This window comes from Chlamydotis macqueenii, chromosome 18, assembly GCF_036417535.1.
Source record: "Chlamydotis macqueenii isolate bChlMac1 chromosome 18, bChlMac1.mat, whole genome shotgun sequence".
In the NCBI taxonomy this organism is placed as follows: domain Eukaryota; kingdom Metazoa; phylum Chordata; class Aves; order Otidiformes; family Otididae; genus Chlamydotis; species Chlamydotis macqueenii.
The window spans coordinates 3632451-3659291 of NC_141573.1; the positions used below are offsets into that span (position 1 = coordinate 3632451).

Here is a 26841-nt window from a genome sequence, read left to right on the forward strand (position 1 = left end):
TTTTTCACATCCCTGGGTATGTGAGCCCCGCGTGATTCATTCCACTCGCTGCTACTTCTTCCTAGGAAGGGTGTTTGCTTTGTGGTGATTAATGATGCTCGGACCCAACTTTGTCATGAAAAACTTGTTTTAGTTCTCCTGGAGAAGAGGACACGGCCTCCCAGTCCCACCAGCCGTACTCACCCCGAGTCCAGGCACTTGCCTCACTTAGGCTGACATTGTTTAGTTTTCAAAATGTGAAAGCGATGTATAAATATTGTGACAACTTGACAGACAACTTCTTTTTCTGCTTGCTCTCAAATGTATTGAATCTCATGCTAATTCAATAATTGGGTTAGCTTAATTTGCAGAAAAGTCTGGCTGAGTTTGCCCACGGGAATGGTTGAAATTCTTTTTTTTTTCATAGAGACAGCGTTTCCAGGCCACTACATGCTACTTAGCCTTCATAATATGCTTGGCTTCTTCTGCAGCCCGTGGACACATCTCTTCTCAGGCCTTGAGAGCTTCCTGCAGCGCAGAAGAGGGAGGTGGTGGAGCCGCCACTGCCCTGAGCTGGTGCACGCGCAGCGTCGGCACATCCAGGGCGAGGGGAGAGGGGCCCGCAGAGCTCAGGGCAGCCAGGCCTGCGTCAACCGGGGTTCAGACAGGGGCTGGGGGGGATTTCATTCCTTGTCGTGGCCTCCATGGACTTGGGAGTCGGCCCTGCTGCGAGGGCAGCGCTCAGCTCCCCAGAGATACAGTATTGGGATGTCTGGACCTGTTAAGGCTCCTGATGCTCCAGATGATCGTTATCGACCCCTATGCACAACACAGCCTTTAGACTGCCCGGAAATACTGTCCCAACTGTAAACGAGCTATTTGCAGGCTCAATACCAAGAGGAAAAAAAATTAAGAACAAATGAAGAAAAATCCCCACTCTTTCATAGCTCAGCTCTGCTTCCTATGCCAGTGAAGCACCGAGGTGATGGACGCACCATCTCCAGCTATGGCTTAACCAAACCCTTGGCTCACGGGGTCATTGGCTTTTTGGGTGAGACAGAGCTCCTAGACGGGGGTCTCCAAACACCAAGGAAAGGCCAGTCTGCGCCGGCGTGCCTGGGCACGTACCAGCTCCAGCCTGACACCAGTACCGGTAACGGGCGGCTGAGGAGCTGATGCTTTCGGTGCAAAATGGCTGCAGGCAGGTCCTGCTCCGCTGCTGCCCCGGCCAGGGGTCGAGATGGACTCCGGGGCGGAAGGGAGGGAGTTTGTACAAACTGTGCATTTCTGACTTTTTCTACGTAAGCAAGATTAGGCCTGTGGTCCTGGTGAAAATTAAGAGTTAAAGACTTCTGCAGGAGAGGCTGAATCTCTCCATGCCGGCCCCATCCCGTACACGAAAGTGTCTCTGTCAGGAAGCGCTTCCAGCACCAGGCACTCGATAAATCACAGCGATTACTCGCAGCCACCACCCCAGCCAAAGGCACATCCTCCCTCTCCCAGCCCCAGCTTCCCTTAGAGATTTGAGTATTTAACTTAGAAATCTCAGAATATTTTTACAGAGCTGGTACATGAGTTGCAAATAGAACCGTCTCCTCTGAGAGCTGCTAGGGTAGCTAAAATGGTGACTGCTTTAATTACCGCAAAGTAATTATAATTCCACCTGCTTCGCCAAAGGCAACCTTTGCTGCTCGGCCGAAAAAACCCCAAGTAAGCCCTGGGGAGCGATGGTGGAGCAAAGACGAATCAATGAGGGGCCTGAATCAGGAAAGCTCTTGCCACGTGTGGCTGGGTTGTCCTCAGAGGGATTTTTTTCCCCAACTGCTTTTGTCACATGTCACCTTCCCAAAGTGATGCTAAACCGAAAAAAAAAATGAGGATCTGACCAGGAGAACAGTCAGTGGCAAGCCTGGACACACAGAGTTACCTGCAAGGGTTTCTTTTCTTGCTTTTTTTTCCCTGCTTTTCCCAAAGGAGGAGTGTGAAATGAGGCAGGTCTCACGGGAAATGAATCAACGCTGTCTCCTCCTCAAGGGACTTGCCGTGCTCGCTGCCGGGGTGATGGTGTCAGACACCAGCTGCCACTTCCAGTGTTCGTTACTGGTCCCTGAGTCAGCGCCTGACATCCCACCTCAGGAGCTGTTGTTGCAGAATCTGATGAAGGGGAGGAAAATTTTTCCAAAACCAATTTAAAGCGCAATATCTGAGTGAGAAAAAAAAAAAAAAAAAAAAGACCACACAACCCTGCAATGGAAGTTTGCTTAGAAGTGTTTTAAATCTTATTCGCGCCCAACAAGGCTGGCAAAATCACCCGTCTCTTTCTCTGCCGCAGCAGAGCCTGCGATTCACGTGCTGGGAATGGGTCCCCCTTCCCTCGGAGGGCTCAGGGCCCTCGCCATCAGCCGGGAGCGAAAGGGATCCGGCTGCCCCGCAGAGGCAGTGGCCGCACGGCCGCTTGCTGGGCTGGTGACGGGGCTTTAGTGCCGCGTAAAGAATTTGACCCATGTGGGTGGATGTTGCGGCAGATGTGACGAAGGGCCTGACTGCCACTCCGGAGCACGGGGTGCACCTGCTGAGCTACTGGTGGTATTTGGGGGACTGCAAATTTCCTGTTAAAACTGTTTTTGAAAGGAGCTGCGTTTGGGGATTGGCCTTTTAGTGATCCTGTGCTTATTCCCTACTCACCGCTCGCGTGCGGCTCCGGGAAGCACAGGAACCTGAGCAGCCCGGACACAAACCAGTTGTTCCTCAATTTACAAACCAATGTTTATTCCGTATCTGTGTTATTTTTCTTTCAGCCCCGGGGACTTGATCCACCTTGCCTTATCTCCCTCCTCTGTTCAGAGCAATTAATAAAACTTGGCGCCCATAACAGAGACCTTCTGAATCCGTATGAAACACTCCACAGCAATCCATATAAATCTTCGTTAAACCTTCAACATTTTCAGTGACACTCCAGATATACTCTTTTTTTTTTTTTAACAGAAGTCATTTGCTACCATGTGTACCGTGTCTGAGGCACTGATTGGGTGTGATTTCAGGAAAAATCCATCAGAAATGGTTAGAAAAGCAACCAGTAATGAGTGCAAGGGCAGAAGGAGGGAAAGAGCACAGGCCAGCGATGACAGTGTCCCAAAACTTGTTGGATCAGTTCCTGGTCCTTTTGGGACAAGTAATTTAGCATTCTTGTGCCTGATTGACCCTGACATCGTTAAAAGATTGATAATGAATTTCAGTGCTATATAAATCATATGGAAAACTATTACCCTGTATACAGGCGTTACGAGGCTTTAATAATTAATGACATCTAAACTGCTTTCTCAAACATGACCTTTTCAATCCAATTGCTGCGGCCAGAGCCATCCCTCACCCTGCCAGCAGCCCGTTTTCCAGCCAGCCTGGATGGCTCCGATGGGGTTGGGCTGGGCATCCTGGACAGGTCCCGGCCCCACAGACCTGATGCGAAAGGGGGTTTATTGCCAGTACCTCCGGTCTTTTTGGGAGGGTTAACAGAAAATCCCAACAGTGAGAGCAAACGCTCTCTGTTTGCCGAGCTGCCGGGGCAAAACTCCTGAACTGGCAGATCCTCAGCTTTTATTAAATCAACTTAGACCCATATGATTACAGAGAGTATTTTATTTTAAATAAAGTATATAACTTCCGTTCACACGTGTGCCTTTGTTATTCTGTGAGTCAGAGCCTCTCGGGGAGGCTGGCTGCGAAAGGCTCTGCACTTTTTTTTTTCTCAAGCTTTTGCACAGCATGTGGGTGCAGAGATAAAAATAATGTTGCACCTCTCCTTGCGCTTCCTCCTGAGCAGCCACTCCGGGCGGAAGGATGTGCCGGAGGAACGGCAAACGGAGCTTCAGCTCCAACAGCCCACAGGAGTTAATTCCTTTAAAAAGGAAAAAAACCCTCCCCAGAGAGGGGAGAGCGGACGGTGCTCTTTGGTGCCATGAGTTTTCCTCTTTTCCTACTTCTAGTGTTTGAAAGCTAAAGAAATAATAATGTCTCTGCTGTGCAGGAGCCGTGGGTGCCGTGGCTGCGGATCCCAAACCCAGGCTGCTGCCGGCAGTTTTGCTATCCAGTGCCAAATCTGCCCCACAAACACCCTTTCATGGAAAGAGAAAAATCTCAGAACTCTCTCTAGCAAGTGGTTCCCAGCCTTCGGAAGCTGCACAGGGACGGCAGCGGGGCGGCAGCGGGTTCCCCAGGGTTGTGCCGGGGCTGCTGCCCATCTCCACTGTGCTCCAGCGTCTCCCCAACCCCACCATGCTGCCCACGAAACGACAAAAAATAGCAAGCACTGAGGCAGCTGGCACGGAGCATCCGTCGCCTCCCACACAAGTCACAGCAGCTTCAGCATCGCGTCGCCAGTGCGTCGCATCTACCTGCTCTCTCTTCTCTTTCCTCGGGCAAACGCCACAATTTCTGGCTGGTGCAGACTTTCCCTTCCCGTGCCCAAAATACTCCGTACAGCCTGGTGTGCAATTAAAGTCGGTCGATAGCTGCAGCGCGACGCCGGACCAGAGCCGCGCGTGGGCTCGAGGGGAGGCTGCCCACAGCGCGACTCGTCCCAGGCTGTCAGCTGGGCGGATTGGGGTCTGAATAATTCAGCACAGAGCAAATCAGAGGGAGGGGAGGCAAACCTGGGGCTATCGGTTCGTGGCCCAAGTTGACAGGACCAGGCCTTTCATTGTATAATGTCCTGAGTGCCTTCGAGATGACTTCTGCTGGAAGGGAAAAGAGCAGGGAACAGGTTCACTGTTCCCTGCAGATGTCACCTGCAGGAACCCAGCACTTGTCGCTAAAAGGAGACGGGACCTCGGCACCCTGCTGCATCGCTGACAACCCAGGGAGAGCTGCTGTAAGGAATTGCTTCTGGTCTGTGCCATTAATGAAGCTTAAACCCCTCCTCACTAATAAGATTTGGCCTTGGGTGCAACTTAAAAGCTGGCAGCTCAGGTGTCCCTGGAGCTTCGTGCTTCCAGATCGATTTTGAACACAGCACAAAAGGCTGCTCCACTGGCACGAGGGCTGCAGAGCTGCTCCGGCTGGGTCAGGCTCCAGCCCTGCAAAGACTGGCACAGCTGAATAACATCTTGTAACGGGCAAGATCCCACCTGGCTTAACTGGTCCCACATGTCCTGTGGTGGAGGATCCTCCCTCCCGGGGAGGAGAGAGCTCAGCAGAAAATAGTGAAAAGTGGGGAGGTTGAGGTGATGCTGCTTTAGAGATGTTGAGATGGCACTAGATGGTGTTACATTAAACAGCAGCAACAACAACAAAAAAATCTAGTTGGCTCAGGATTTGGTGAAGTCCTGTCCCAAGTTTTTGAGGATGCTGAAAAGATGCAAAGTGCTAATTGTCCTGCCTGGGACAGTTGTGCAGAGCTCCTGGCCAGGAGAAGGAGTTTCCACTTCATCTTCACCATCTTTGGCCATCAGCAAGGAGGTGGGTGTTACAGGGAAGGAATTACGGGGAGCTGCTGGGGAGGTAGGAGAGCTTGGCTGTGTTTCTGGGGCCGTGCAGGGTGTGTGGGCATCACCGGTGCCCTCTCACAGCCCAGCCCCATGTGCCAGTGGGAAACGCTCCTGGTGTGAGCGCTGGCGTTGTGCACGCACTTCACCGCGGCAGAAGTTGCTGTATGAGACAAACAGCAGCGGAAAATCCATCTGAGTGTTTTAGCCCAAGTACATTTGCATAGAAGCAGAGGGGGTGGGTGGGGGAAAAGAGACTGGAGCCCAAAATGTGTGTTTCAAATCGATTATATGCATGGCTGCTGGGGGCTTCTTACACTGTAATGGTTAATTGTGTCACTGGCTGATGTACTGCAGCCTTCATTCATGTTGTATTCAAACAATCCTGCACGGTGCCCAGGCAGCAGAGTGCCTCTCTGGAGAAAAATGAAGGTCTACTTTGGTTTGGGAATTTTTTTTAACAATACAGAGAAAAGAAAAGTGATGAACAGCCAATTAGTGTGTTAAAATAATGTACCCTGACAGAACATGATGAACATCCAGGTCTAACCTGCTTCTTGTAACTTTTTGTCTTTATTGGTAATTCCCTGCTGATTAGCTCCATCCCAGGGAAGCCACTTCCTCCCTGGGGCCATGTGGGGCTGGGGTCCTGTAGGGCATCGCCTCTTCTATTGCCTTTTTCCAGTGAAGAATCCGTTCTGCCAACCAAATCCCTGCCCTCTCCTTACTGTCCATCTCCTGGTGGATTTTCTGCCTTCGAATCTTCCTCATGGAAGGTGCTTGAGAGGTACTAAGTACCTTTGGGGGTTGTTCTGAGAGCTCCAGCTGCAAGGAATAATACTCTGAAAGATGCATCTTTACAATGCCAGCCAGTTCTTCCTTAGGGGGCTGAGAGATGAGCCAAGGAAAACATGCTGAATTCACTATAATTTACGTATCGCTGTAATTTTGCGTGAAATAACACATGCAGCGGTGCAGTCCCACAAAGACGCATAACCAGGAGGCTCTGGCTGCCAGCTGGGGCCCTACTGGGAGGGGCAGGTTTCCACCAGCCTGGATCTCGCTGGGACTTCGCTGTATTCGGCCCCACCATGTTCTGGCCGAACACATCTGCATCGGCTTCTGTCATTTCTATAAATCAAAAAGAGCTCAACCAGCCAGAGCACATGGCTCCATTGGCTTCAAACAAACCAGCTAACCGATGCCTCCTCCACATCTCAGTTCTCACTTTATTGTGAGTGATTCTGGTTCAGCTGTTCCTGGTTTGCTAGCTGAGGGTGTCTTGGGCAGAGACAGGGCACGTTTTGGCCAGAGCACTGGGAATCACTGAAGTAATGTTGCGGTAAGTGTAATGCCTGAGTGAAATTGTGTAGAAACTGTGACCCGGTACTTACGAGAGACTGAATTTATTAGAAGTAATTAATAAATCACTTGTGGTGTTTTCCTGCTGGAGGATCTCAGCAGTGCCTTCCCTCAGAGCCAGCCTGCTCTTCTGCACCACTGCTGCCCGGCTCCCTGCTGCTGGGACCCGGCTGGAGGAGCGACCCTCCCACGTGCAAAGCCCTTGCACGGCACAAGCTCTTGCTGTGGAAGCTGCTGTACAAATCTGAGCCTCGGGCGCTGCGACGGTGGCCGTGAGCCGCCCTTGGCCCTGCTGCCTGGGCTGCCAGCTCGCACGGTGTGGACTCCCCTCTTGTCCTTCCAGGAAGTGTCCTGTTGCTGGACACCCTGATGGAGCTGCGTTCTTATTCTTGGCTCTGCTGCTAATTTTCTGTGTGTTTTGGCTGAATCACTCATTCTGGCAGTAGTTTCCAGAGACATCTGCCCCTGTGTCCCTCTCTCCTTTAGCCCTGGCTGTGTCCCTGCCCTGGTCCCAGCCTTGCCAAGTTGGCTTTCTCCAGCACGCTGGCTTGCTGCCCTCCAATCCTCCCCGTTGTCTGCTGTGTCCTTAGCCGGGGATTTGTTCAACGCTGGTGGCCGAAGCCAATTTTCCCTTCTCCAGCTCCCAAATGAGTCGTATCCCAGGGAGTGCAGCCCACCCAGCGCTGCCAGCCCCAGCCAGATCCCACCCCAGAGGGGACCATGGGGGGCACAGAGGGGCAGGGGCTCCGTAATGAGCTGCAGCCACAGCGGAGGGACTGGGGACAGATGGAGGGAAGCAGGGAAAAAGGGATGGATGGAGGGAAAGGAGGGGACTAGAGGAAAAGGGAGAGCAATAGAGCGAAAGAGAGGGAATAAAGAGAAAGGGTGAAAGGGGAGGGAGGAATGGGGAAGGAGGGGTGGGTGGAGAAAGGAGGAGGAGGGGAGGATGGAGAAAAGGAAGGAGGGATGAGAAGGAGGGAGGAGAAGGGGGTACGGCGGGAGGGGGAGGTGGGCTGGCCCCGGCAGCGCCATGTGATGCCCTCTCCTCCCCGGCGCGGAGCATCCGCGTCCCGCAGCCCGAGCAGCGCCCGGTGAGTGGAGGGGGACAGAGGCCAGGCTGCCCCGGTGGGTGGGGAGCACACTCCTGAAATTGGCTTCGTGGGGTGTTGGGGGGGGGGGTCCCGATTTGGATGCAAAAACCCGAAAGTTTAAAGGAGGGGCAGGGGGGTCTGGGAGGTGCCGCCCTGGTGTGGAGCGGCAGGGCTTGGCGCCGGTATTTCTGTATTTTCCATCGGATTCGGAGCCGGCCAGGCTCTTGGTAGCTCCCCCGGGGTGGGGGTTACCTGTCCCTGGAGCCCCGCCCCGGGCCGGAGCCGCCGCCGGGGCTGAGCCCGGGGTACCGGTACGCGGGGCCGCGGGCGGTTTGCGGTGCCTGACCGGTTGCATCGTCTCCGCTCTCCCGGCACCGCTCAAACGACGGTAGTTCGGATTTACCGGAGCCCCGTCCAAAATCCCAGGGCGGACCTAGCACACGGGGAGCCGGTAAATCCCGGCTTTTCATCCCTTTTCTCCTCCAGACCGCTCAGGGACACAGCGGTCTCCTGGGCGCCGTGAGCATCCCTCTCTAGCCCGTGACTTCTGAACGCTGAGCTGAGGAGAAGAGGTGTATTTTCACAGGGAATGTAAAATCCGCTGGAAGTCAGGGCCGCCAGTGCTTTCCAGTGTAGTAAACCTCTTGGAGAGGGGAGCGTGAATGCAAGTGAGGCTATCTGAGAAAAACCTGACCTGGTTGTTATGTGAAATAAAGTAGAAGGGGAAAAAAACTCCCCCCCCAAAAAGCTGGATCATGTGTTACCATATGAACAGAAGAACGGGGACATGGAGCCTGTCTTCACTTCTCCACGTGCCGCTTATTCCTACCCTGTGGAAGGTGGGGACACGTGAAATGTGCTGAAATGTGAAATGTGGCACCGCAGCCACCACGGCAGCGAGCAGGGTGGGTTTCCGACACGCTGTTCGGCTGTTGAATAATCGCTTGGCATTTTGCAAAACTTCATCAGCCCCTGACGCGTGGTGATTTTTGCAGCTTTTTAGGGCCGGGTCTTCCAGGCACAAATCAGTGGGAGGCTCCTCGGTGGTGTTCGGAGCGCGGGTCTGGCCTGCAGCACTGGCATCCCCACCCGTGTCCTCATTGTGTCCCTCACACCCCCCGAACCCCAAACCGAGGAAGAGGAGGCCTTGCTGGAGCTGGTAGGTGGCCTGCATGGTGCAGGTGAGCCTTTGGGAAGGGCAGCAAGGGTCTGGCGTCCACTGAAAATAGCACTACTTCAGTAAGAACGCTAAAAAGGAGGGTTTCAGCTAAAAAAGGAGGATTTTTGCTGAGTTTTGTGCAGTAGCAGCGGGTGCTGGTGGCATGACCTGGGCAGGCAGCTTTGCTGGAGGAGCGTGCCCACGTTTCCATCGCTGCTGCCCGCTGCCATCACGCCTTGCCCTTGGCTGCCGTGCGGCTGCTCCACGTGGCATCCAGGGGACAGAAATGCTTCTGTGTCTTTATTTCTCCAGTCCCTCGCTGTATTATTGTAGCTGTTGAATATGTTCATTGAGCTGAACGAATCCCCACCTGGCAGCAGCCATACCCCAGCATTTGCAGCTTCAGCTTCATTTATGGAGAGGGAAGGGAATATAAAATACCAAAGGGAAATAATGCACAAGCCCACAGAGGCTTCAGCAGCAACGGCAAGCTGCGAGCTGCACAAGTGTGCGGCTGGAGCGAGCGCCGGGAGCTTTCCGTTAGTCAGCTGGGAAGATTTAAAGCCCTGATTTCAAGGTGGCATTTTTAAAATAACTAGATGATGGAGTCTAGGACAAAAGTTGTCTGGGAGTCTTAATCTCACTGAAATTAAATGGGGTTTGGGTTGTAGGTGTGCTTTAGAAAGAGTATTTGGAATCAAAGTCACACCGATTTTAGCACTGTGCAGCCGCACACTTCTGACAGTTGTAGTAAAATATTTACTGGGAAAATGGATTTGTCGAAGGGCCACACTGATGCTTCGTCATGCTCGGAACACGGGCTGTCACAGATGAGTGGGGTTTGTGCTGGTCCCTTTGGAGGATGGGACTTGCAGCTTTTCCTTTATTATGAGGGAGGTACTATTGCTCATCAGTGAAAAACCTCATTAGAGCGGTGCTCACAGCTGTGCTGAGGGGGGGATTCTTTGAGCAGCACAGCTACAGCATCCACTGACCCAAGACAACTTGCAGATAATTAATTTTCCCACTTGGTGCCCATCCGGCGCTGCTGTGTGACATCCCTGTCCGCAGGGCACAGAGGCTCAGGGCTGCCAGGGCAGGACCTCACCCAGCCTCCGAGCCCTACAAGTGGGCAGCCCCATGGCCCTGCCTTCTTCTCGGGAGATGTGAGACGCTTGGTTACAACAGCTCTCACTTTTCTCCACGGCTGGGGATACCTCTGCTCGCTTGGAGAAGTGCCGTGGGTTATACATGGTAGAGGTGGCCCAAGCACGGGTGCGCAGTGGGGTCCCAGGTAGGCATCCGTGTCCCCCTGCCTTCTCCAGCTCTCCAGGCGAGCGGGGACAGCAGAGCTGTGAGCACGGTGGGTGGGAACCTCCCCTTGGCAACAGTCATAAAGTCGGGTATAGATGGGAGGAGAGTCTCTGTATGGGCTTGGTTATTAAAAATTCAGCAGCAGAGGTTGATACCATAATGTAAGGCTAGCTGAGACATTCCAACCATTGCTTAGACACATGCGATCGAAAGAGTTTTCCAGTCCTCCCTTTCCTAGGACAAAGTCACTCCCTGGGTGCCATGTCCCATGCAAAAGCTGAGCCACCTCTTCTGTAAGGATTAGCACTTCAGACACTGAGATACAATCAAAGAAGAAAAAAAATTGAACTATTTGGGAAATACCCAACCAAGGTGATGCTCAAGTTGGATGCCGCAGACAGTACTGGAGCCAGGTGAAAGGCGCCAACGTGGGGGCACAGGGCAGGTGCTGGCACAGGGTGGGAGGGGAAATCCTGGAGCATCCTCCATCAGCTTTCATGGAGGGATGGGCCATGAACTTCCCACCCGTCTCACAGATAAAAGCCGGACTCAAAGCCTGTTACCCGAGAGCCCTTCCCAAGACCATGGCAGGGTCTGGGTGGAGCCATGGTGGGGCTGGCGGCTGCTCTGCCTTCATCTCCTCCCGCCGTGCATTTTACCTGAGTGAGGGTGGATGCCATCGCTTTTTACAGGAATTAAAGCTTTGCCTTTGGCATTGCCAAAATACCTGACCTGAGCTGGGGCTCTGCTTTCATTTCTCACCATCCCCACCTTCCCTCGTGTCGGTTTTCCCCCATTCCTGCTGCCGTGACGGCTCTTGGGGCGATGCTCGGAGCCACACTGGCTTTGTATCCAACAGAAAATGGTCCTCTCCTGGATGCTGTTGGGCAGCCCTGGAAGCTGCAGACGGCCAGAAGCAACACAACAAACACGACCTAGAGAACTGGGTGATTTGGAAAGTTGTGTTAAGTGCTTCTGTTGCTGGGGTTGCTGTTTGGGAAGCAGCACATCTCTGCTGAAGCACAGAAAAGGTGAGATACAGGCGAGAAAGAAATTGGGACAAAATTGCCCTTTTCTGTACAACAACTGAAGGAAGGTGGGGATGGCTGAAGAGGAAAGCAATGTCAGCATCACGTGTGGCAACTGTTTCACAGTTCTTGCTGTAAGATATCTCACAGGCTGCACGGAGAAGAAAACAGCAGGTTGTTATACAGGTGGTAGGAGAGGTAGTGCTGGGTGCTGCCGCAGGGACAAGCCCGTGATGGTGTAAGGGGACAGTGTGACCAGGAGAGGGGTGCGCGTTAAGACCAGCTACACGCAGTCAGACCAAGTTCCCCTGGTAATGGGGGCTGGCCTGGGGGAAGGACGGGGAAAGAGTGAGGCCGAGTCTGTTCCCTGCCTCTTCCCACAGACATTCCCAGGACATGGCTGCGCTTCCCTGTGCTGAGCAGGGCAGGCAGCCCGTGTCCTCCCAAGGCTGGGCTTGGTACCGAGCCGTGCTCCTCCGACCGGGTTGTGCCGCCTGTGCCTTGGGTCGTGCTGCTCCGTGCCCTGTACGGTTTCTCTTACCCTGCCTGCTGGGACATTTATGGTTAAATCCTGGAAATGGCAATGAATCTTGCTAAAATCAGGGTGGTAGAAAGTTTAATATCCCAATTATGTGTAAATGCTTATTACGTACTTTAAGATCACATAACCTGATTAAATCCATGAAGCTACACAAAGCAAAGACCTTTCCTGTGTGAAGATGGAAGCAAACTTCTGCAGCTGCTCAGCCTCAGACCCGGAGAGCTCGTACACAAGGACACCGCCACCGGCATCCGAGGAGCTGAGTGCCAAACCGCTGAAGCAAAGCTGGATGGAGCAGCTCTTGCACCTGGCAACTGGGATTAATGGTGGCCACGAATGGCACTTGGGTCATTAAGATGTTTGCCCAAGGTGTGGATGATACAGCCCTTCTCTGCTTTCTTTACGCCATCGTTTCAGTACCCAAAGGCTTTGCGGTAAAGATGGTTTCTAAGCAGGGAAGGAGGAAGGCAATCTCCTGGCTAACGAGGCATCTGCTTCATGCTGGCGACCATGTTTAATCATGCCGAGGGGACGGAGTTCTCAGTGGCCGTGGCCGGCACGTGCAGCCTGCCCAGCGTGCTGCTTGCCTGCAGCCTCCGGCGGTCGGAGACTCCAACAGCGCTCGGGGGATTTCTTGCTTTCTCTCATTTATTGCACTGGAAGTGTTCATAAAAACACTCCAGCTGCCAGCGCTGGCGAGACGAGCTGCGGCGGCGAGGGACGAGCGGCGGCGGGCTGCCCTGCCTCCGCAGCACGGGTACCCGGGGCTGCCCTCTCCTCACGCCGACACGGGGGAGGTGGAAGAGTTTTTATTAGCTCTCGATGCTATTTTTTACCTCCCAGCGCTGCTTAATTTAGCTCACGCTGTCATGCACTGATGGTTCAGGGGAAAGAAGGAAACGGGGGTGTTGGCCCCTCTCTGCTGAGCAGCCACGTCTCCTGAAACCTGGGCTGGTAACTGGGGCTTCTCTTAGATCTTCTGTAGCAGAAAAAGTTTATAGCCCAGGGAAATTTTGTGTGCGATGTTCATAATACACGGCTTCTGCAGGGCTTAGGCAGAAGTGGGTTCTGCCCATACCCACTTCAATTTAAAACAAGATAAATATTTTATGGAAAAGACGGCTGAGATCTTCAATCATGCTGTGACCTGCCTTGCCGCTGGAAGGACACAGAGACCTTGAAAAGCTGTCATTGCTCAAGGAAGAGGCTTATTCTCCTTTTTATAACACCCAAGGGCGCTGCAGGACTTTGTGCCATCTTAAATGACACGTGGAAGTGAACAAGAACCAACTGTTAAAGATTTCATATTCCACCAGACCAGCCTAGCCCTGGTCCTGGTGTGAAGAGGATACGGGCGGCTGAGCCGGCTGCTCTCCTGCGGCCACGGCGTGGGCAGTGAGATCGCATTGCCTTCGCTCGTCCCCGCTCAGGATTTTCTCCAGCTCCCTCTGCGCCAGCTGAGCTGAGCAGAGGGACGCACTACGCCGAAGCCAGAAGAGGGTCACTGGATCGCCGGGTTACTGGCGTTTATGTATTTCGGATGTAAAGCGCAGCCCGTAACGTACAGCACGCAGAGGTTAACGGGCAGCCACCGCACAGCCCAGGCGATGAGGTTGCTGCAGCGCAAAGTCCCCACTGGTTTGCTTTGCAGCACTAGATATTCCCCCTTTTGTCCTGCTTTCGTAGCTCTTTGCGGAGTATTGAAACCAGCAGCTTGGCTCGCGTCCCTGACAGCGAGCACTGACACACTGCAAGTAGGTGAATGTTGTAGGTTGGCTTTGGTGTGCAGAGAGCGAGAGGGCGTTGGGAAGGGCTCTGCGAGGGAAAGGGCTCAGCTATTGTCAGTGACAGCAAACTTTGAATATATATACACACACACACACTCTCTCTCTCTCTGTAACTATATATAACCACATATATATATAAAAAAATATATATATACACACTTATATAGTTTGAACCTGGAGAACCGGACTTGGGTGTATGTACATAGTTTAGACCCGGAGAAGTGGACTTTAGTCTCTGCTTCCCTCCTGAGAACACACTTCGTGTCATGTTTTTCTACAAACCCACAGGGTAGGAGCTGCCGGCGCATGGACGCAGAGCCGTGCTTGCTACCCACCTGTCCCCGTGTCCTGGCCTCGCATGTCCCTTGTGGGAGTTGGTGGGAGGCGGAGAGCCAAGGCTGCACCCTCTCCTTCGGTCCAGGTCCTCTCCCCTGCCCGCTGCTGAAGCCACCTAGCTCCTCCCAGAGCCGCTCAGCAGCTGAAGCATCTACCGAGGATCCTCCTTGCTGTGACGCTCACCTCTCAGTCGGTCTGCCAGAACCTGAGCTTCCCACCTTCACAGCCAGCGGCGGCGGTTTTCCGCTTGCCAAAGCATTGCTTCAGCTGGGGTTAAAAGAGGTAAGAGCCTCAAACGCCAAGGAGAAAGGCGGGACGTGCTCTATATGAGGTTTTGGGGGGATATTTGCGGATCCAGAAAGACCATGTGAATGAGGACTAGCTGTACGCACACGGGCTGTGCTGGCAGCGTGTGAGCCAGGACCGGGGGGATGTTCGGTCGATGATTTTGTTTGTTGAAAGTTGCTGGCATCATTCGAAGCCATTAGCGTGAGTGAGCTGGAGCGGAGCCATCGCCCCGGCGAGCGCGGTGATGCGGGCACGGCAAAGGCGGCCAGTTTGGGAAAGCGGCTGGTTAGAGGGCTGGGCTGGGGAAACGAATCTCAGCTGCTGCTCCTTTGACCTTGGGAATATAATTTAATCTCCTTGTATTTGGTGCTGGAGCTGAAGGTGGGCTCAATAACAACCACCCTTGCAATCCCACCCCAGGCAAAAAGGGCGGATTTCGAGCAGTTTGTAGCAAAAAGGGGAGGTTCTGAGCAGTTTTTAGCAAAAAGGCTGGTGCATGGTAAAGAAGGAGAGGGAAGAGCAGCCGTGGGTCAGCCTTGGGGCAGAAAAATATGGTACTTTCTATACAGCGTTTCCTTCACTCTTGTACTGCCATGAAAGGATTTTTTGATCGAGCTTAAAAAAGTAACTTGGCCCAGAAACGAAGCACAGGAAGTGCTGGAGAAAAGGAGTATTTCTCAGAAAAATTATGCCAGTCAAGTTTAAGAGAAAAATCCCAAGTTATCCCACCCATAAAATTAGTGGTGAGCATTACAGTGTGTAGCAGTGGCACATCGCTTCTTCTGATTATTTTTCAGGCATTGCTTGTGTCTGATGACAAGCAGAAAATTAATAGGTTTGTGATTGCTGTGGCTCAATCTAGGTTTAAATAAGTCATAACCAGCCTTTTTTTTAAAAAAAAAAAGAAAAAACAAACAACCACCCTTTCTGGAGAGCCTGTGAGCCCCATGCACTCGATTGACTCAATGCTGCTGTCTCTGCCGGGCTGTAATGGCAGTGCTGCGTGCGGGGCCGGCCGCGCAGCACCGCTGTTAGCAGCCAAGGGGAAGCTTTCAAGTCCAGTATTGATCATTTTGAAGTTTATGGCTGCTGGTAGTCGCCGTTACTACTGCTTGTTCAAACTGCCATGAGATGGACTGTTTCATTTCTTAATATCAGGCTAAACCTCTTCCACATCAAAAAAGATTTATTTCTGTACTTAATTTTTCCAATACATAATTTCTCCCTCAGAAACTGAGCTGCCATTTCTCTGTGTGACACTAATGCAGCTCTGTAAAGCTGCCTTACGTGTTTCTGTCTTCCCATGTACCACATGAGGTGGTGGGTGCTGGCCGCCTGGGACAGGGCTCCTGGGAACCCTGCGGCCCCGTGCCAGCCCACGTCCCCTTCAGCCGTTTCCCTCTCAGTGTACCAGCCCCAGAGACGGGGCTTCTCTCTGCAGCCATCCCTGCTCTCCTTCAGCGATTACATGGGAAAAGAGCAGGCTTGTCATTCTCTTCTGCTTGCAGGACACCTTTTCCAAACTTCAGGAATGACCTGTTGCTTCCCAGGCGGTAATTCCAGACCCAAAGCTTTCTTTCCCATTCCCCTAGTTTTCCAGGTCAGGTTTGTGGAGCTGCTTCTGCTCAGTCCCAGACGGAGCAGCGGGCGCTGCCCACACCACCTCCTTCTCTTCCTCTTCTCTGCTGAGCTGCACACTCGCAGCAGTGGCTGAAGTCATCTCACAGCGTGCTCCTCACACCAGCAAAACCTCCACAGACCAACAGAGCGTCAGTTCGAGTCAGCTGGGTGTGTGCACTGTTTTAGGACCAAAGCCTTTGCACCCCTTGGGTGTTCCGTAAGCTCAGGGGAACCGCTATGCCCTTCTGCGGCGGCCTTTCTATTCCATTCTGGTTATCCGTGACCAAATTGGGCTTTTCTGGGTTTGCCCACGGAGGAGCCAGGGTGATGCTGTGCCGTCTGAAGGAGGGTGATGATGTGGCCGTGGTCCCTGCCAGCCCCCCAGCACGGTCCTGCCTGCCCCAGCGCTGCCGGCTTCAGAAAGTTTAGTTCTGAAAGAGCCACTCTCCTTGACCTATTTATTTTTGCCCATGTTTGCGGCCTGTGTTGTGTCCTGAGGAAGAGATCATGCTGCTTGAAGGCCCTTTATTTTTAGCCAGCCCAATTTTCTTGTTGCAGCTTAGTGGGAGCTGGTCCCTTCAGTTCAGCTCCATCCCAGCTCACGCTCTCCTGCGTTTGCCAGCTCTTACCCAAGTCCCTGATGTTCTTTGTACATCGATCACTCACTCAGTGGGTTTCCTACTCCCGCTTCCACCAGGTTTCTTTCCTCCTCCTCTGTGTTCTGCTTAGCCTCTCCCACCGCCCCACGTCCACAGCTTCACCTCCGACTCCCCTCTGCCCTTGGCTTTCAGCGGGGACCAGGCTTTCACAACCTCAGAGGCAGGTTGCCAGGCTCGTCCTGGATCCCAGCACCCCTCCACAAACCAAACCTGCCCTCCTGTCTGCTCCAATAACCTTGGCTGCGCTTCCCCTCCTCACAAATGTCAGGAAATTGGAAATGATGCTCTAGCCACATAAAAATCAATAGCTGCCTCCTTGGCCTGGCTTGGCCCTGCTCTTTTTACCTTTACCCAGGGCAGGAGTGAGCGTTGTTTTCCAGTGAGCTTGGAGCAGTGATTTATTGACATGACCCATCCTGTCCAGGCAGTTGACCAGCAATACATTTATTTTCCCCAGTCCATAGCAGTGGCTTGTGGCTGGCATTAGGTCAGGGAGGGGTGGGCTCAGAAACCAGGACCAGGATAATGTTTTCTTTTTGTGACCATGGAGCAGTAGGTAAGGACTTTGACTAATTCCTACACCTGGGCAAAGTGCGTTAGGAACAACGCCAATATTCATTTCATTTTCTGAAGGGGTCAGTCCCAGTGAGGGCTTTGTGCGGTTTCCATCAGAAGCTGTGGCTCCAAGACAAAAAGAAATTCATTATGAGAGCTGCAAATTACATTGCAGACTGCCTTTATTATTCCCTGGACTACTACCAGGAGGCACGGTGTGACCAAAGGAGCAGGAGTAGCTCTAAGGTTCTATTTCTTGGAAATCTTTGGGGCTATATTCATTTAATTTAAAATACAGCTCCTGTTGGAGACCAAACAGCATCAGCTTTTCAGAGGCAGGAAGCATAACACCATTGGTAAAGGTTACAGGGGACTAAATCCTAGCTGAAAACCAAGCCAGCTCCTGTTTTTGTCCTTGAAAAATCTTTCTCTTGGGAGCCCTGCTGATTCTCCAGGTGCTGGACGTGGGGGAATGAGCGGCTGCTCCGCACCATCCCTGCCTCCCGTCCCCCACCGCACCCAGCTCGATTTTATGTGCCAGCAAGACAGTAACAGGGATCACTCTCTAATGCATCCTTCTTGCCGTGGAAATTGAAGTGTGAGAGAGAAAAGAAATGAGGCAATTGAGAGGCGTGACTGACACCGACCCCGCTCCCTGCTGCTAGCGTCGCCCCAATGACCAATATAAATGATGCCAAATGGGTCTATTTTCCACTGCCTGGTGTTGATGAATAATAAATCACAGGAGATACTTAGCTGTTTGCCTCTGAATGGCTTTATCTGGACCTTCACATACTCACTACTTTGATTTTTGGCTCCTTATTAACGAAGAATGTGCAGGGAGGAGGCTTGTTGCTGATACATGAGCCAAGAATATATTCCAGCGCCTTTTACCGTTTTGGCACCAAAATGCCCAGAAGGATGAGACATCCTGTAGTAAACGCTGTTCATTTTGACGTCGCAACCAGAAAATATGACTTTGAGTGAGTTAGGGAGAAGAATGGATGAGCCAGAAGATTTCTGCTTGGCCTGCCCGTATTGGTGGATCAAAGGGGATCTATGAAGAGCTGGGAAACAGCATATTCCCATCCAGTGAGGAACGTGGGAAGAGCCAAATCCTTCATTTTATATGGGAGAGAATTGTCAGCACTGTTGCGGCACTTGAGTGTGCAAGTACATCTGCTTCCTACCAGGATGCACTCGTCTGCTTCGGACTCAGGCAGGATGCAATATTAAAAGTCTCTCACTCACTTTCTTTTGCTCAAGAATTTGCGCCTCTTCCAGCAGCATTCCCTGCTTTTCTCTGTCAGACCTGCCCAGAGCGGCGAGCGGGAGGTGCAGACAGGCCTTGGGTGTTGCAGCTGGTCAGTGAACGCAGCTACTTGGGCTCTGCAGGAACTGCAAGGCTCCTTCACATGATTCTTGTACGAAACCTCCTGCGAGCCCAGCCCAGGCCAGGGCTGTCGGGGAGCTCGGTGCTGGGTGATTCTGCTGGGGATGGGCACGGCAAGAGCACAGAGCTGCCTGCGAGAGCGTGGCTGGCAGGCCGTTCGGCAGCAAGAAATAGCTACCAGCATCGTCTGCTTGTATTAATCGTGAGGGAACTTCGGCAGAACATTATCTTTAGAGGCTTTCGAGTGTAAAAATGCAAGCTGTGAGGAATCATGGCATCTCTGAGTGTCACTGTAAGCAAGTAACTATTAATATGTGCACATCAGAGGTGCAAGAAGTAAAGCCCTGCTCCGGTCTGCTCGCCTGCCCGGACGTGTCAGAACAGCAAGCCATCGTCTCCTGGCCCAGGCAGGAGCCACATCTCCTGATTTAATTCCTAAATCCCACCACCTTTGCCGCAGCGATAACAGCAACAAGACTTCTTTGCCGAAGAGCCGGGTCGCCAACGCGTGCCACGACGGCAAACGCCGGCTGTGAGGGCAGGTGTGATGGAGCTGTTCCTGCAGCGGTTCAAAAGCTGGCGCCCAGGGTGACGTTAAATACGTACCCCGGCTCTATTGCTTCCCGGCATTATCTGGGGAACAGAGGCTTCAAACAACACGTGCGTTTAGGAGGGCTGTGCCCTCCCTCCCGGGCAGCGGGGGAACGCCGTGCTCTGCCTCCAGCCCTCTCCCATCTGTTGTCTCTCGAAACTTCACGCGGCGTGAATGAGCCTTGCGCAGTTTTAAAGGGAGCCCAAGGAAGATGCCCCCCACTGCTCCTGTGTTAAATTGGGCAGCTTTTGTTGTCTAGCTGGATTTATTTTTTTTTTCCTTATTGTTTGCAGTGCTGAACAACAGCAAAATGTGCCTTGGAAAATATACATGACATGGCACTTATCTGTGATTCATACCGCCTTTGTAGAAGCAGTCGATAGTGCTACTGCCTCGTTCCCACTCCCCAGAAGACCGTCTCTCGCTCGTATCTTTTCCTTCTTGCTCTTATTCCTCTCATCTTTCATTTCTGTGGCTTTTATTTCCCCCCATATTAATGGCACTTTTTCTCTGCTGCACCAAGAACTCTGATGTCTGGTGATGTTTTATCAGTCTGCAGGGCACCAGGAGAACTGCTACATCCCACAAATTAGCAAAAATAAAAGAAAAAAAAAAAAAATGAAGATTCCATCCATAAGCAACATGGGGACGAGGGAAGTTTTTTGCCTCCTTCTGTAATGTTTGCCCAGGGCCTGACCACAGCTCTCTGCCCCTGTTTCCCTGCCTCCCCCTGAAGGACAAGCCCAGTTTGGACCAGTTCAGCCTATGTTCAGCTGACATCAGTGCTGGCAGATCTGATCCAGCAAGCACAATAAAAAGCAGAAAATGCAGGCTATTCTGTCACACTGCTCTGCTTTCAGGCACTTGGTGATGTCGTTCAGCGTGCATAAATGTAGCATGGTTTTTGCAAAATGAGGATCTTGATACTCCGGTGGGTAAATCTACCCTGGGAAAGGAGAAATGGCAAAACTGGGGGGAGCAGGGTGGTGACTGGAGCTGTTTGCGACAAGGTTTTGGTCCAGCAGATAAAAATATTTTTCTTGACCTGTCAATACGGTGTCCGTGAGCCTCAACAGGCTCCTGTGCCGAGGAGATACGGCTGGCACTGCCGCCCTTCATGGGAACGTCAGATAAGGCTCCAAGCACGGCAGATGCTGCAGTTTGGCTACGTCCTCGGGGAGACGAGCGCCGGGTTTGGCTGGAGCGGCAGGAATTCACCTGCAGCAAACAAACTGGGAGCCGAAAAGCTGGTCCCCACCAGCCCATCCCACGCCGCTCCCTCCCCGGCACTCGGCCTTCAACGCATCCGCGAGCCCTGGGCGGGCGCGGGGCAGCAGTCGGGTGGGATTTGGTTCAAACTCTCCATCTGTCAGTGCCTGCTGTGATTGTTTTAATGGCTTGTTTCAGCTCGACCTAAATAAGCAATTAAGGGCAGAGGGTGAAGCTTTGACACATCTGTTCCCCCAAAAAGTGGGAGATGGCTCCGTGCTGATGGCCGTGTCCCCTCTCCCGGCAGCTGTCCTCGCCGCCTCGGCCCCCCCATGCTTTTGGGAATGAGTGCCTGTGGCAGGAAGGCGCTGACCCTGCTCAGCAGCGTGTTCGCCGTGTGCGGCCTTGGCCTCCTGGGCATCTCCGTCAGCACCGACTACTGGCTCTACCTGGAGGAGGGCATCGTCCAGCCCCAAAACCAGACAGCCGAAATCAAGCTGTCGCTGCACTCGGGGCTCTGGAGGGTCTGCTTTCTGGCAGGTATGGCCTCCCTCCTAAAAACTGCCCATCTAAGGTAACGTTTGCTGTGTATCAGTGCCGTACCGTGGGGCAGGGTGGGGGAAAACGGGATTTTTAGAGGCTGTGCCCATCTTTGCTTCCAAACTTAGGCACAACCCCAGTCATGCCATCACCCCATGCCCAGCTTTAACAGCTGGATAAACGTGCCTTTGCACATAGGCTTTGGGTGGGTTTGCTGCTGCCGTGCCAGACCCCACCACCCGCCGTCCTGCTCTGTCCCAGCGCCGTGGACGCAGCGCCTTGGGCAGCAGCTGAAACTTTCCATTTTGTCCCTGCACCATTTAGATTCAGGTCAGCTGGACCATTCCCTCCGTCCACGCCAAGTTTGATGAAGCGATTTGGCTGCGGGGACGGAGTTGAATAGAACCCGAGGGAACGGGAATCTCAAAGTGACCGATCTGAAATGTCACAAAGTTTCAATTGCTGCCTTGAAAAAGCTGTGGAGGCAAGGAGATCTGATGCGGCCCCTGGGGTGACATTAAAGCCTCTGGCTTCAGAGGTCACATTTTCACGTACAAGGGAACCCTTTTGCACGAGGGAGGTGGTATTGAAGAGATGTCTGTCTTCAGCCCCAGACATTGACACCCAAGATGGAAGCAGCACTAAAAAGCAGGATTGTTTTTACGTATACACCAAAATTAATTTTAAAGCCACTCTGCTCCCCTCACCAAAAACAAACAGACAAACACACCGCAGGTGTAACTCAGTCTCTGTTTGCCGCAGGGGAAGAGCGTGGCCGGTGCTTCACCATCGAATACGTCATGCCCATGAACATCCAGCTGACGTCTGAATCCACAGTCAACGTCCTGAGTAAGTGGTTTGGTGGGGTCCTGCACCAAAGGGGCACTGGGGATCCCCCCAAGAAATCCTTTTTGTGTCCATGCCAAAGAAGCTCCTAGTTCCTTGATGGTGTTACCATGTGAGGATGCAACTACAGCTTTTACTATGTGGATTTTCCAACATGCTCCTAAGCTTTTGGGGACACCCATTTCTAACGGCCAGATGCTCACAGAGGCTCTAAGCCATACAGTTTTTCATCTCTGGCTATTTAGCACTGATGGTTACAGGAGTGTTTGGCTTTAATAGTCTCCTCTTTGTAATTTGCAGCTGTATTTATTCTGTCGAGTCAATTTTACCTATTACATAGTGGGACAAATTAAGGATGGAGTGTTGCAGCTCTCACGATGAATTCTGCAGTCATTTCTGATTTAATAAACACAAGTGTTCAGCAAACAGTTTTGCAGCGAAGCTAGGGAAAAATGCGGGTTCCGATGTTGTTTTCCCATGCAACACTGCACACAGAAACCCTCAGAAACATGAACGTTGGCAGCCGTTTCCGCAGCCAGCCAGAGTCACCTCAGCTCGTTAGCAAAGACGGGAAGCCCTGCCAGGGGCGGGGGAGCAGCGCAGGGGCACCCACATCAACCAGGAGCGAGGAAGGACACAAGGTGGTCAGAGAGCAGCAGGGCTGGAGCCGTCCCACCCGGCCGAGCCTGCTGCTCTTGCTGTGTAGGGAGGATTGACCTGGCTTCTCTTTCCTCTGCTCCTCTCCCCCCAGAGATGATCCGCTCCGCCACCCCGTTCCCTCTGGTCAGCCTCTTCTTCATGTTCATCGGCTTCATCCTGAGCAACATTGGCCACATTCGGCCTCACAGGACCATCCTCGCCTTCGTCTCTGGGATATTCTTCATCCTCTCGGGTGAGTTTTGCCAGCCAGCTTTTCTCCTTAAAATCCGTGAGCACGGAGCACGCTTGCTGTTGTAGCTGCCGGTGCTCTCCCAACCCGCTCTGTTGGCTCCTCGTTGGAGTCATCACGCACAAGGGCTCCCGGCTCGGCCCCGCCGCCTGCTCAGGCTTTGCGGGATGGAAAATCAGCCGGTGTGAGACTCGTTTGTGGCAGCGGCAAGGAGATGCGGGGGAAAGCACCCAGCACGCGTGCAGGAGCAGCTGCTGCGGGAGAGGATGCCTCTCATGGCACGTCGGTCACAGGAGAGATCTGAAACTTCAAACTGCTCAACCGGGATGTTTCTACATGAGACAAGTGAATGTTTTATTCATGGTGTTGTGCTGGTGTTGAACAAATAGCTGTGACAGCTGAGCTTTGAAGCCAGCTCCTGCTCGATGCACACAGCCTTGCTTGAGCAGGTACCGGTTTGAGTAAAATGAGAGGAGAGCCCCGCGTTAGCTCAGCAGGAAAGCAGCCTCTTTCCCCAGTTATTTCAAGCACATTTTCACAGTTCCACACTTTCACCCACAAGTCAAGTCTTGAAGGAAGTGCCTCTTCAGTGGCTTCATCCCTGAAGCTTTTCCCACTGGCTTTCTCCTTGCTTTCTCCCCAGGTCTGTCCTTGGTGGTGGGGCTGGTCCTCTACATATCCAGCATTAACGACGAGATGCTGAACAGGACCAAGGACTCGGAAACGTTCTTCAATTACAAATACGGATGGTCGTTTGCCTTCTCTGCCATCTCCTTCCTTCTCACGGAGGTACCTGGGAGCTGTCACATCCCTGTAACGAGTATAGCCTGTTCTCGTTGGGAGGGGCATTGAGGCTGTCCGCAAAAAGAGGCCTCAGTTGGGGTAGGTATGGGAGCAGAGATATAGTATGGTGGGAAGCATACACAGCGGGGACAGACCCCAAGCCTGGAGCACTGATGGGGCGTTTGATCACAATTTGATGCTGAGCATGGATGCGGAGGAGAAGACGTGGTCGTGCCACATTATTTACCGCAGGAACTCGAGGCACAGGGCAGGGAAGTGACTGTCATTGGGAACCCCTCTGCATCGTCAGCAGAGCAAAACAAAGGCATTTATAGTTTTGTTCTGTTTTGTTGGTGGTGGGGAAGGCAGCCGTTAGCAGGGTGAGTGTCAGGCCGTGTCTCTCTCCCCTGCAGAGCGCTGGGGTGATGTCCGTTTACCTGTTCATGAAGCGCTACACGGCTGAGGACATCTACCGACCTCACCCCGGCTTCTACCGTCCCCGCCTGAGCAACTGCTCCGACTACTCGGGGCAGTTCTTGCACCCGGACGCGTGGGCCCGGGGACGCAGCCCTTCGGATATCTCCAGCGAGGCGTCCCTGCAGATGAACAGTAACTACCCGGCTCTGCTCAAGTGTCCCGACTATGACCAGATGTCCTCGTCCCCGTGCTGAGCCCCACCACCCCTGCACGCTCCCACCCAGCGCCGACAGTTGCCACATCCTGACTCCGTTTGTCTTTTTTTTTTTTTTTTTTTTAGGCCACCCTTTCAGGGCAATTCTCTATTTATAAGAGCGTAAATATAACCAGAGAGATTGGTTATATAACCTAGAGAATTGGGATATTTTCCTTTCTTTGTTTTTTTTTTAATTCTTCCCTGCATAACTAAAAATCTCTCCAAAGTCCTCTTCTTTCAGCTCATCCCGCTGAGCAAACAGCAGTTCTGCCTAGGGGATAAATCCAGGGCTGGACTGGAGAGCAGAAAAGAGAAAATAGAATAGAACTAATGAAAAAAAAAAAAAAGTGTATTTTTGGTTTAGGTAGGCTGCAAAATTTGTGCATTTGACTGTGTCATTTAATTATAGATTTACTGGCCTAAACGCCAGCAGACGTAAAAGATTTGTGTAAATTTCCAAGAAATAGCCATCATTAGAAAAATATAAACCTTGTCTTGATTCAATATTTACTGATTGATATCATTCGTTGCCTGATATCACTTTTAACCACGCTGTAATGGGAAATAGCCATCTTTCTCGACTATACCTCAGCAGGCTTAGATGCAAGCAGGTTGTTATTTCTCTGTGGCCACTTGCAAACTGTTCCTTAAATATCCCATGTTAGATGGGAGGCACTGTGGGCCTGGGGTGTCCGGGCTGTTGGGGTGGCTCAGGCACACACCTTTCCTCCTCCATCCTGTAGACTGGAGGTCTGAAGAGTGGCTGGGAGAAATTCAGTGCAGCATCGAGTGGAAAACTACATAAACATTCCTGTAGGAAACCTTGGGCATAGGATTTAGGGGAAATTGTGGCCAGAAGTGCGAGTTATTTTGGTGGAAGTTGAGATCCCAAACCGGTGCAAAGTGATGTAGCTGAAGTTAACGGCACTAGTCCATCATAGCAGAGTAGTTGGCTTATATTTCATTTTGGCAAGAAAAAAGATGTCCTAGCTGCTTTTTGTGTATGTGTATAAATCTTATTTTGAGGTTTTAAGTTAAAATTTCATATGATGCTTTGGCGTTTTGGTCACAGAGAGCTGCCAGGGTGAGAGCATCACTCTGAAAATGAAGGGCAGGGAAGGAACAGGCCGTGCTCCCTGGCAGGCTCCTGGGCCAGCTGCGAGCTTGTCACCTCACAGGAGAAAGAGCTTCTTCCAAACTTTATTTCTCTTATTATTATTTTAAACCTTTCTGAAAAACAAAAACTTTGAGGAACTCTTGGTATATTTGAGCTTGTTTTGTCTCACTGTAATTAGAACAAACAGAATATATGCGCTTTTAACCTCATTTGTAGCATACCGTGTAATGAATGTTGCACCTGTTTGATATTATTTATTATTTAATATCTATTATTTTTATTGTTTACTGTTTATTATTCATTATTTACAAACTACTCCAAAGTAGGTCCAAGTCCTGGCACAGCACTATTTGCATCGACTCTGACGCCCGTCCCATGGGACCTCACTGCGGGTGTATATCCAGCCACCCCTTGAATGGGATCATTTCCTCTCCACTTCCTTCAGATAAGCAAATAACGTCTAGCTCGTGTATATCTAGTGTCACTGACTCCTAATTTGCGAAGTTTTAAAACTAGGGCATCTTTTTGTAGATACAATTCTATTTACTCTTAGTTTTTCTATCACCCTCAGGCATCTGTTTTCTCATCTTAAAACCCAGTTTGCCAGTGCTACACGACAGGTTTGCTGCTGGGAATGTTCAAGCATTAAAGCACAGCCCCACCATCCAGCCACAAAGCTTGCTGGTCCTCATCTGTTTGCCGCACCCAGACAAACCCTCCGTTTTCCGCTGGGATCTCTGTGTTCAGAATTGGGCTCCAAGAAAGCGCTGGAGTTCGCAGGCGATGACCTTGCATTTCCTAGAGCCCGATCTCGATTGCTGGGCTTGAAATTAGCGGTTTCTGCTGGCTCAAAGACAGTTGCCTTTGTATCTTCCCCTTGGTGGATCCTCTATATTCTTAGTCCTTCTTGGAAGGGAGACCTTCCAGATCACCAAAACCGCCGATGCTCAGAGGCACGGGGCTGTCCCACACGGCTACGTTCCTCCTCACCGGGGAGTTGTTTAGTGCAGTTAATCCTGTGCCGCATCGTGAGACGTCCCTGTCCCCGAGTGGAATTTTCCTTTGTACTGATTGAATACAGAATTATTCATTTTATAAATTAAAATGTCTGCCTACATAAACAGAAGATGTGAAAAAAACTTCACGCCTTCCTCAAGGCCCCAGAAGGTTTAGCAGAGTCTAGGGGCGAATTAGAAAAGTAATTATTTTAATTCATTGGAGAGATTGTCATCATGTGGTGGCTGCATTTGTGAGCCCAGGAGTTTGCACGTTCACCCAGTGAGCACAAGCCCTTTGTGAGCTGGGGGGCTGCCAAAAGAAATCTGTCAAGATAAGTGTTTGCTGTTGGTTCAGTAAACGCTGGTTTTGAGTAGGAAAATATGGTGACTGTAAACTTCTCCAGAGCCTCTGAGGCACAGAGACACGAGCATGGCATGGGCAAGGTGGTGGGGTGGGCTGCGAAGCCCACCCCTGTGAGGTCCTTCTCCCCCAAGCATCATCCCACGGCTGGTGTTCTCCACAGCACCAAGTGCTCAGTAAATAGCTGTAGTACCCCCTGAGGACCCCTACTCATTTAAACACCTCTCCTAGCCCTCTGGAA

The 26841-nt window shown here is 51.9% G+C and overlaps 1 protein-coding gene across 2 annotated transcripts; it reads left to right on the forward strand.

Moving 5' to 3' along the window:
* Positions 1–7846: 7846 nt before the first annotated feature.
* Positions 7847–25917, forward strand: CACNG5 (calcium voltage-gated channel auxiliary subunit gamma 5). 2 transcript variants are annotated; one of them, XM_086762291.1, is made up of 8 exons: positions 7847–7912; positions 8908–9071; positions 14030–14359; positions 20701–20933; positions 21696–21782; positions 22531–22671; positions 23312–23457; positions 23865–25917. In XM_086762291.1, the coding sequence occupies exons 4-8, from the start codon at positions 20726–20728 to the stop codon at positions 24120–24122; spliced, it is 840 nt and encodes a 279-aa protein (XP_086618417.1). In that variant the 5' UTR covers positions 7847–7912; positions 8908–9071; positions 14030–14359; positions 20701–20725; the 3' UTR covers positions 24123–25917. The 2 variants fall into 2 exon arrangements, with proteins under 2 accessions (XP_086618417.1, XP_086618418.1); XM_086762292.1 differs by lacking the exon at positions 8908–9071 and having other exon boundaries at positions 7859–7912.
* The last annotated feature ends 924 nt before the right edge of the window (positions 25918–26841 follow it).

What these genes read in the sequence shown, in the direction of transcription:
- CACNG5 (XM_086762291.1), top strand. Translation starts at nt 20,726, where the DNA reads ATGCTTTTGGGAATGAGTGCCTGTGGCAGGAAGGCGCTGACCCTGCTC. An exon ending in GATATTCTTCATCCTCTCGG is followed by an intron (nt 22,672 to 23,311) that starts GTGAGTTTTGCC and finishes CTTTCTCCCCAG; the next exon opens with GTCTGTCCTTGGTGGTGGGG. An exon ending in TCTCCTTCCTTCTCACGGAG is followed by an intron (nt 23,458 to 23,864) that starts GTACCTGGGAGC and finishes TCTCCCCTGCAG; the next exon opens with AGCGCTGGGGTGATGTCCGT.